The 11,690-nt window shown below is 32.2% G+C and overlaps 1 protein-coding gene across 1 annotated transcript in view; it reads left to right on the top strand.

Moving 5' to 3' along the window:
• LOC106463375 (uncharacterized protein ZK1073.1-like) overlaps positions 1–11,690 on the top strand; it is a 128,825-nt gene that overhangs the window by 77,566 nt on the left and 39,569 nt on the right. Inside the window, exon 4 of the mRNA XM_013923397.2 lies at positions 10,453–10,570. Within this exon, the coding sequence (XP_013778851.1) occupies positions 10,453–10,570 (118 nt within the window). The remainder of the gene's footprint in view (positions 1–10,452; positions 10,571–11,690) is intronic.

An 11,690-nucleotide genomic window follows, 5' to 3' on the forward strand; every position in this document is an offset into this window, starting at 1 on the left:
GATGACCACTTAAAATTAATTGGATTTTTGTAAAAAGCAAATACCAGCCCTTTCTGATGCTAAAATATTTAGACATATATATTCAGATCATAAAGATGTGTTCAGATGGGAATTTAGAATTTAAAACATAGGGAAAATCATTTGTACTTAATAACATTGGAAAACAAAGGAATATGGATCAATTTCGATTACCATGACCATCCAGAAAAAAGACCTGCAACAAGTCGTAACCTACCTGTGATAAACAAAGTACGGCGTCTTGTAACAGGTGAGAGTTCAAGAAGACAAAAGTTAGTGGCAAAAGCCGTTCACGTGTTCCAGGTAACAGTACCTAACACAACCAAGAAGGATCTCTGTTTGAAAACAAAAACACAAAAAAAAAACGACACAAGTCGCGTGCACACAAGTTGCTTCTATAACATATCCGTTCAACTATTGCATATTTCAAGCAATTGGAGAGTGAAGCAGCTAATTAAAAAAGAAATACCTGTCAACTCACCAATGGATTTTTTTTTTTTGCAATCAATTGTTGAAATGGACTCTGGTAAACCGTCGTATTTGTACAGGAGATGAACTATAGAAAGCACAGGGAGAATCAGAGGCGTTCTTTGCACAAGACAGTCTTACGACCAAGCCTTTTGTATTGGAATTTACTATGCAGGGCTATTGCTAAGATGCACGGTTGTCAGATAATGCATAATTGGACGTGGCGACATGGATTGTAACGACATGTGAAGCTTCAAAATCGTGTTAATATCGCGTACTCAACCTCTGTAGATGCAATACACGGGATGCCCACATTCAATATTTAGAAAGTTCAAAAAATTTAACTAAAGAATACTTTTTATGGCTATAAAACATCTTAGTTCACTGGATAATTTAATGATTCTTAAACCAGACAAAGGTAGTGGTGTAGTAATTTTGAATAGAACAGATTATGCAAATAAAGCTTTAACTGTTTTAAATGATAACAAAAAGATTAGAATCGGATCCTACAGCAACAAAATAAAGACATCAATAGAATTATTTGTTAAAAATTAAAAAAGAAGGTTTTTATATCTGGAGTTATCTGTAACGAAATTATACCAGTTGGCTTTCATTATGGAATATTTTATGAGTTTCCTAAAATACATAAATTAAATTGCCCTATTAGACCAATTGTGTCAAGTATAGACACCTTCACTTATAATTAGCGGGTTTTTAGTGTTTTGTAATCTTACGTAACTAATGAATTTACGGTAACAAATAGTTACGAGTTTTCCGCAGATGTGTCTAAACTTGATTTTGACGAGCCTGTCTATATTGGTAGTTTAGACATTGAATCTTTATATACAAATTTACCGTTAAATAAAGTAACGGAATTAAGTATTAATTTAATTTTTCAAAATTCTGACGTTTTTGTTGTTTATTTTTTATTCACCTTTTCTGATAATGATGACGATCTGTGTGAATAATTTACTCGTGTCTTTTGTTTCGTATTAATAGACAACTTAATTTATCTTTCCTGATAATGATGACGATCTGTGTGAATGACTTACTTATGTGTATTTTGTTTTGTATTAGTAGACAACTTGATTAATCATTTCTGATAATGATGACGATCTGTGTGAATAATTTACTTGTGTCTTTTGTTTCGTATTAATAGACAACTTAATTCATCTTTCCTGATAATGATGACGATCTTTGTGAATGACTTACTTATGTGTATTTTGTTTTGTATTAGTAGACAACTTGATTAATCATTTCTGATAATGATGACGATCTGTGTGAATAATTTACTTGTGTCTTTTGTTTCGTATTAATAGATAACTTAATTCATCTTTCCTGATAATGATGAGATCTATGTGAATAAATAACTTTTGTGTCTTTTGTTTTGTTTTAGTAGACAACTTGATTAATCATTTCTGATAATGATGACGATCTGTGTGAATAATTTACTTATGTCGTTTGGTTCGTATTAATAGACAACTTAATTCATCTTTCCTAATAATGATGACGATCTGTGTGAATAACATACGCATGTGTCTTTTGTTTCGTAAAATTAAACACCGTAGTAGTGCCGAAACACATACAGAAATTTAGTATCTGAAAAAAAAAGGTATTACAGCCTCTTCCTTATTATTAAGTAATAATATTTTAGTTTCCTTTGAAAATCATCACCAGAAAAGTTTCCTTGTTCTTTTGCTTCATAATGATTGTTTATACGTAACGCTCTAAGCCACGTTGTTGCCTAGATATTTAAATTGCGGATTTGTAGCTTATTTTCAAAGCACGAAAACCCACACTAAGAATCTCATAATAAGCATTAAAACGACCAAAGCATCGCTGAAGAATTACCTACAATCTTCGAAATTAAGATGATGGTGACAAGCCAAACACCCATCTAATATAATTTAATTCAATGACGGAGTCGTCTGTTATAATATATACAAGTTGGTTGTTAATTCTCTAAAATCCCATTAAGATAATTGTTTTGCTACTTTGCTATAAACCATACACGTTTCTAGCCTGTTGGTACCTTATTGTTCAAGTTGATAGGATTTCTAGAAATTCTGCCACCAACCAGATAGATTTGGTTATTTTGTTCTTTCAGCATGAGTGGCGCCACGAAGGATTTTCTTTTTGTCGCATCTCCTTTTTTGTTGTTGTTTGTTTCTTTAATACTTGTCGAGACAAGCAGTGAAATGTTTGAGTTTGAGATGAACTTAGGGATTATGTTACTGAAGACCAAATGTTCATTTCGGTGAAAGTAACATGATCTTATGTGTAAGAAGTGGTCTTTTAATGAGGTTTATTTCAATGAAAGCTACATGATCTTGTCTGTGAAAAGTGATCTTTTAGTGACACTCATTTCAGCAAAACCTGCATGATCTTGAATATGAGGAGTTTTTAATTATGCTGATTTCAGTGAAAGCTATGTGATCTTGACTGTGAGAACTAATCGTTTAATGACGTCCATTTCAAGTAAAACTACGCGATCTTGTCTGTGAAAAGTGATATTTTAATGACGCTCATTTCAGCGAAGCCTGCATGATCTTGAATGTGAGGAGAGTTTCTAATTATGTTGATTTCAGCGAAAGCTATGTGATCTTGATTGTGAGAAGTGATCTTTTAATGACGTTTATTTCAAGTAAAACTACGCGATCTTGTCTGTGAAAAGTGATATTTTAATGACGCTCATTTCAGCGAAGCCTGCATGATCTTGAATGTGAGGAGAGTTTCTAATTATGCTGATTTCAGTGAAAGCTATGTGATCTTGACTGTGAGAACTAATCGTTTAATGACGTCCATTTCAAGTAAAACTACGCGATCTTGTCTGTGAAAAGTGATATTTTAATGACGCTCATTTCAGCGAAGCCTGCATGATCTTGAATGTGAGGAGAGTTTCTAATTGTGTTGATTTCAGCGAAAGCTATGTGATCTTGATTGTGAGAAGTGATCTTTTGATGACGTTTATTTCAATGAAAGCAACATGATCTTATCTGTGGAATGTGATTTTTTAATGACGTTCATTTCAATGAAAGCAACATGATCTTGTCTGTGGGAAGTGATCTTATATATTATGTTTTATATATATAGATAAACTACCTGTATCATGAATGTAAGTTAACAAAAAATTATTTTTTGATATAATCTACTGTTTAGCGTAAAACAAAATATTAAGTCTAATGAAAAGCTCTGATAAGTGTTTTCGTTTATTAGAACAGTACTTCTTTAAATACAGGATTTTTAGAATAATACAAAAGAATTCTAATAGCAAACACCAAAATCCTGTAAGTCCTCTTGTCTTAGGCCTAACATTAGTTAAGCCTTTATTAAGTATGGCCTATATTTGATAAAGAGATAAATTGACACTGTTACTTGTGTACACATTTCGCTTTAGTTTAGTTAGGGCCAAACTTTAGTGTGCTTAATACTACCAATGAATAAACTTCTAACGTGATTCTACGACCTAACGTTAAACCTTTTTTTAAAAACTTGAATAAGTTTTTAATATGTTGTTGTACAAAATATATACTAAAGTATATTTACATTCACCTTTTGTTTACAGATGTTGAAATGAAGTACACGCGCATGCGAACTTACATAGTAAGGTGTGCGCGCGTTTTCAGGACAGACAAAAACTGAGTAATATTATAATAAATGGTTTGACAAAACAGGTGCAATTTTAATAGTTGTATTTTTGCTTCTAAGAAAATTACGACACGTGTTTTAAATAGTAATTCGATAAACAAAGTTTTTTTACAGCGTGGAGTAAAGAAATATTGTAAGTTTGTTTTGAGGGTTGTGCTCTATGATTGTTCTAAAAAACACTCTTTCCACCTTAGTTTAGCTAGAGAAACGAAACTTGTTAGCGTGTTTGCTTATTCACCTGAACGACACTTTAAAACACAATGGAATAAACGGCCAGGTCAAAGATCCCTATGGATAATTCATATCCATCCTTAATATTGAACTGCGTACCATAGTGAAGGAAACCGAACGGCGGAATTGACTTTCACTCTTATAACACACCCAAATCTCAAAGTGCGAATCGTGTTTAATAACACTAGGTCTCGAACCCAAAATTCTCCGATCTGTAGTCTAATACGCTATCCAATAGGCAACCTCATGTCTGCACCTCTTACAAATATTGCTAATTTTATATGTCTCTTCTTTTTTCATATATTATCAAAAATGAAAGTTCCTTATGCGATATGATATAAATTTACTATAATCAAAATTTGTTGTAAATGTCGCGTTTTTCCCTGAACGTTTCAACTACAAGAGCCAGAAGATGACAAAATATTAAAAGTATACGGTATATAACACCCTTACGTCCCTTACGAGATAAATAAATAGTTCTAAATGAATGTTTTTTTTTTATTTGTTAATTAAGCACAAAGCTACACAAGGGGCTATCTGTGCTCTGCCCACCACGGTTATCGAAAACTGGTTTTTAACGTTGCTAACGGAATGACGAAGAAGTCAAATATAGAAAACTTTATGCGTGATTGTTTTGCCCAATAAACCTTGACATTTAACTTTGTAGAATTACCGGTTAATGCAGTCGCATGCTTTTCATCACTATATTTTGATGCAACTGAAACGTAGTTTCTTTGTTTTACGAAATATATTTTTTTCTGAAATTCTGCATTTGAAACAATAAATGACCAAAAAGGACAAATTAGTTCAATCTAAGGCAAATATCATTCTTAAAAAAGTAACAGCAGTACATATGTATATATCTTTTTGATACGGTTTTTCCGTCGTCATATTGTGGTTACGTAGAGACAGAGCGTCAGATTCGATCTGCGTCGCCATGGATATTAGTATTTAAAGAATAAAGTTCCATTGCAAATGCAATCCTGTAATCAATGTCAGGTGTTACGTATGTTTGTGTGTGTGTGTACAAATGCTTCATTTGAAAGAAGCTGAATTAATTATAGCTATGGGAATCACTGTCTGTTGAATAGTTAATTTCACTCGGAAGGAGTATGTTATATCTTTCTAAACACGGAAAGATTTAGTCCTTTTAAATTACTCTGTCTCTTTTCAACAAGTTAAGGTAGAAAACGTATTTCTATATGTTGTGGCATTTGGAACAAAGGATAAATCGTTTTAAATAATTCTAGTTACAATATTCAAGAAATTATATAGAATATTTATTTTGAATTGTGACTAGAATACTTTGTTGTATAATACTTCATTTAGGACTTGAGTTCACATTATCCGCCCCCCCCCCCAGTGGTGGCACAGTAGTATGTCTGCAGACTTACAACGCTAAAAATCGTGTTTCGATACCCGTTGTGGGCAGAGCACAGATAGCCCATTGTGTAGCTTTGTGCTTAACTAGCAACAAACAAACAACTAATCATATTACCTTGACTTTTAGTATGACCTACGATTTTATTAGTTTGCATGTTATTAAGCACAACTCTATATAATGGGCTATCTGTGTTGTGTCCACCACGGGTATCGAAATCCGATTTTTAAGTCTTCAGACTTACCGCTGTGCCACTGGTGGGCCCTATGATTTTAGAAATAGATTTCAGTATTGCACAACTTATGTTGTACAAAACTAGATTGATTTGATTTTAAAGTCGTGAGATAATTAGACTGGAATGCTAGATTGTTTTTTTTTTAAGTTGTATTAATTTAAAAAATGAGGTTAGAAATGCTGAGTTTATTGGATATCCATTTGTTTAGGTACTCACGATTTTATATACCATACTGTTTAGGAAGCTGGTGTTTTGTGAATGATATTGATTTAATTTTTTTACTTTACTTGAAGATCTTAAAAAAGGGTTTTTATGCATGTTATATTGAAACGATTTTGGAGCCTCACCATGTCGTTACAGTCTATGTCGCCACGTCCACTCATGTTTTTAATAGTAGACGCACAGTGTGTTTTCTGTTTTAAAAGGTTCTGCCATAAGGCTTTTATGTCGAAGTACGATACTACTTTTCTGTATGTTTTCTATAATCCTAATGTACGAAGACAACGGTTTCCCAGTGCATGTATCAACATTCCGATCTCATAGGACTATAGGCGCTGTATATGGTGACTTGATCGGTATGTCTTCTTATGGAGTATCATGAATGTCTGACCTGTCATGGAAGTAGCTTGTGTCAATTCCTAGACAAAATCACAATCATTCTTGATTGTGTTACGTACTGTTGGCTGTAATTATCGGTGGCATCACGCTACTAATCAACGCTAAACAATGTCAAACGTAGTTCTGATACATGCCATTCCATCGGAACTTTATACCGGCTATGGTTGTCGCGTAACTTGCTGATTTATATATTCAAAATCGTTCTAGTATAACTTATTCAACCCTTTATATCTGATAGGCCAATAGACGATTAGAGAATAATAATGAATGACATTATTCAATTAACAATTGAAACTTATTAGGTTTCGTTTGTTAGCATCTGGAGGAGCCAAAATGACGTCACTCTAACAAATAAACCGAACTATTGTTCACAGGTCTCTTTCTCTTAGTCATTCATCTTACGATTTATTTCAAGAAAGCCCAAATAAATTATAATTCTTATTCAATTAATAATATTCACAGAAAATATTGACTTGTTTAAGCTAACTTCATATTTAGGAGGAGTTTGTTGGGCTTACTTATAAGGTGAATTATCAAAAGAAGAATTTGTCTCTGTAGTTTATTGTAAGTTGTGTTATGTAGAAATAACAACTAAAACTAAATGGAAATGGAGAAGGTCTTAGTTATTTATGTTATTGAAACAAACTACTACAGGCAGCTTAATTTTTATATTACAGAAACATAACAGAAGTAACCTGGTGGTCAGAATTGAATATGAAATATTAATAATCTGATTTGGTTATAATTTACAAGAGAACCACATGCACATCGAAAATGGCTAAGCGTTTTCTTATGTTTACATGTTCTTTTCATGATAAAAACGTAACAAGACAAGAGAAACGACTGACACTGCGCATCAGTTGTCCAAAGCACGTGATGCTAGGAGATATCCTGTTAGCTGTAACTTAGAAGATATCAGGAACAACCCATTTATATCGGACACAGAAAACGTAAAAACCTTAACACAGATCTTACTGTGATCACTAAAGGGATATCAAGTGATATTCCAGCCTACGATGTCTGAGACCTTAAGCACAGAAATAAAAAAGTGACACTTCTTATATCCAAACTGAATGCCTTTTTTGAATATTTACCAGCACTTCTGTCTATTAGGCTTTACAGAGGGTTAACCGTTATTTTTATGAACTATATGTATAAGTAATGTAGTGATATGTCGTCGCAAATGAAACCACGGGCTACATGTTTAGGAGCTAAACAATCTGATCACCATATATTCTCGACCATTCAGCTGTGCAATCCCGCTACGGTCAGACTTATGGTTGAATAATAATATATGCCACAGCTGCTTCCGAGGAAGGATATTAGATCTGGAGCCAAAAAGACTCAAAATTTAAAAGGAGGAAACCTTCAATATTACTCAATATAGCAAAACACACTAATCCGCAAAGTGAAGACTATGATTGCGAAAGAGAATCCTCTGTCCCAATCAGTCATTGCAAATGAAGTTGGGCATATTTCCAAGCACATTAACAATGAGTTGTAGTTGTCGAAAGCTCACAAGGTTCACGGGAATTCCATTCGACCACATATCTATCAAGTCTCCTAGAGCAGCTTTATTGCATTTTGTACTTTTGGTCTGCTTAAAGGTGACATTGGAAACCGATGTTCACACACACACAGTAAGGCGTATGTTGAAAGTTTATCAAACTGTGTGGTTCAAGATTGATCTCGCCTTTCTTTGCAAGAACTTGTTACAAAGGAAACTGTGGTTTCGGTTAATAATCATTAGCATCAGGATGAGGGATGTAAGAAATAGTTCCAAGAGCAGCGCAGGACTTGGGACGTCGTTTTTATAAAATGACATCAAACGTAGTAAAAACTGTAATTAAAAAATATATATATCTGAACAGTGTAGTTCCATGAATAATCAAATTCACACACGAGTAGAGTTTTTCTTGTACAATTTCCATAAGAATACCAGTCGAATTGATTATTTCACTACAAGTTATATAAAAATTTAATATAGACTGGTAAATAAGTTTTCGATTTTATCTCGTTTCGTTTTTATTTTTCTAAAAAACTTCTTTTAAACTTGAATTATATAACCTGAATTACTGGAATTGTTCTAGCAAGGGAATTTTTAAAGTTTCTATTGTCAGATATGCATATATTATGCTAATTATATATTATGTTAATTTGTCTTATGTTTATATATACTGAATGATCCAAGTTTAATGAAAAATAGGAGCACCGAAACGTTTGATTAAATACGTTGCCATGGTGTTTTATATTTCAATTCAATGGCCATTTTTGTTTTTAACTATCACTAACATGTTGATAAGAAGAGTTGAATTAAACAAGGGTATAAAAGGCTTCCAAGACTTTGCTCAAGTTTTATAAACCAAATTAATGCAAATTTTACTAAAGTTGTCTGAAACAAACATTTTACTGCATATCGTTATATGCATTTGTCAGGAATTTAATTTCAATATTGTTAATTTGTTTTGTTTAACAATTAGCATTTCCAGAGCAGACATATTTTACAAACAAGTAAAAAACAGTTCAAGCACTATTTTTAAAATTATTAAAGCTCAGTTTGGCACTTCTATAAGTGAAAGTATTGGTTCATAATGTGTAAATTACAGCTCAACCATTGTTATTAACGTTTAGAACTCAGTTCAACGCTTTTATAAGAGTAAATATGAGTTCATAATGTGTAAATTACAGTTCAACCACTGTTATTTAAGGTTTAGAACTCAGCTAAGCACTTCTACAAGAGTAAATATTGGTTCATAATGTGTAAATTACAGCTCAACCATTGTTAGTTAACGTTTAAAACTCAGTTCAGCAATCATTTAAGAGTAAATATTGATTCATAATGTGTAAATTACAGTTCAACCACTGTTATTTAAGGTTTAGAACTCAGTTAAGCACTTCTACAAGAGTAAATATTGGTTCATAATGTGTAAATTACAGTTTGACCATTGTTAATTAACGTTTAAAACTCAGTTCAGCAATCATTTAAGAGTAAATACTGATTCATAATGTGTAAATTACAGTTCAACACCAATTCATAACACTGAGAGCTCAATTCTACACTTTAAAAAGTAAACAGCGTTTTGAAGCTTGTTCATAACCCCCCTGAGACCCAGGAAATTATGATTCAAGATAAACATAGTAATTCTACATTTACTTATTCAAATTTAATAAGTATGATGACAACGTGAGCAACTTAGTTTTGTAGTGGAATTTCCTCTATACTGTATGCCAGGTTAAAAAAAAACTACTTCTACGAATTTGCTTGCAAATAAATCAAAACCAGTCTCATTTTTAAGGGATGGCTAAGACTTTCAAGGGTAATGCAAACACCCGCTTTTCTTCTACGGATTAGTTTTGTTAAATTTAATTATTTATAAGAGAAGCTTCGCAAGCTCCAAGACTACTTTTGATTAAATAATACTTTACATGTTATATATGCATTTTATCTTTATTTTATTATTGGGGCACACAGCAGAAAAGATGCAACTGTAATACGTAATCTATATCTTAAGGCTAAGTGCAGTTTGCTAATTTAATCACAGAGTTAACTTGATGTCTTCTGGCAGCAGAGCTAGCCATAGCTGAATTCTGTCATTTCAGGTTATGACTCTATTGTATCGAAGGCAGAATATGCTTACTTGAGAGATTAACGTTAACCTATAGCATGTTGTTTGTTTGGAATGAGATTCGCGAGCTCGACAGAAAATGAACAACAGCAACCTTTCGCTTTCTAAATCCTTTTTTTAAGGCAGTCTAGTCATCTAGTTTATTGATTTGTTGGTTTAATTTAACCCTGTAATTTCTGGGTAACTTCTCTGTATCCTAATATGTTTTATATTTTTATTATTTTAAGATTCCTCTTTCCATACCTTTGTGGAACATGCGTGCATGACTGAAATTAAACAGCGGTCCATTTTCATCCATGTTGACGTGCCAGGACAAGAGGACAATGCTCCTGATTTGCCTGTCGAGTAAGAAACTAATTTATTTCTTAAATGATTTCTGAAACAATAGATAAATATAAAAACTAATATGGTCTATCCTTGCTTAATTTTACATCAGTTACTTACGTGTACGATTTAACGGATATTTATTCATTTAATGGAAGAAAATGTCAAACTTGTTTGATTTTAAAACATATTTCATTTGAATTTTTACAGTCCCCTTTTCAGAGCAGTCAAAATGATAATCTTTTTTTTATTTTTCTATTCGTTCATATGAATAAATAAACTATACAGTGTTCTAAAAGCTTTTAATGTAGAAAATTTATATAAGAAATAAATATGAATAGTACATTATTGCACTGTTAATATGAATGTTGATAACATTAGTTTATATGTAAATTTTTATCATATCTTTATAACTGTTTTATAACTGAGTTTTATTTGTCAATTATCAAACGTTTTCATGGCTGATTACGGTTTACCTACTTTTTTACTATTTTCTTATAAATATCTGGAGTTAAAATGGTTGATTTGAAGTATATACTTGAAACGTAATCTCACGGCGTTCTAGAACTTAAAAATGATATCTCGAATTTTGACAGTCATTTTACAGCATTGATTCGCTCCTAGAACTAACACAAGATTACAAACAGTATATGAATTTAAATAATTGTCAATATTTTACTGTGTATTCATATTCAAAGAACTAACACAAGATTATAAACAGTACAAGTACTTAAATAACTGTTAATATTTTACTGTGTATTCATATTCATAGAACTACCAAAAGATTACAAACTGTAAATGTATTTAAATAACTGTCAATATTTGACTGTGTATTCATATTCATAGAACTAACACAAGATTACTAACAGTACACAGCGTGATCACAAGTAAATAGACACCACCTTTTAAGAAAAAAATGAAAATTTTCAGTCATATTCACATGAATTGATATATTTATAATTTAATTAATATCTAGTAGATCTTCCTTTTGCTTCGTGGAGTTCGTTGATCCTTTGGGGCATCGTGAGAATCATCTTGTCAATTTCAGATTGTGGGATTTTCGCCAACTCTTGCTTCAAAACTTGGAGTAGATCGCTCTTCGAAGTTGTTTTTTTTGTCTGGTTGTTTCTTGACTTGCTGG

This window comes from Limulus polyphemus, unplaced genomic scaffold (assembly GCF_000517525.1).
Source record: "Limulus polyphemus unplaced genomic scaffold, Limulus_polyphemus-2.1.2 Scaffold1388, whole genome shotgun sequence".
NCBI lineage: Eukaryota > Metazoa > Arthropoda > Merostomata > Xiphosura > Limulidae > Limulus > Limulus polyphemus.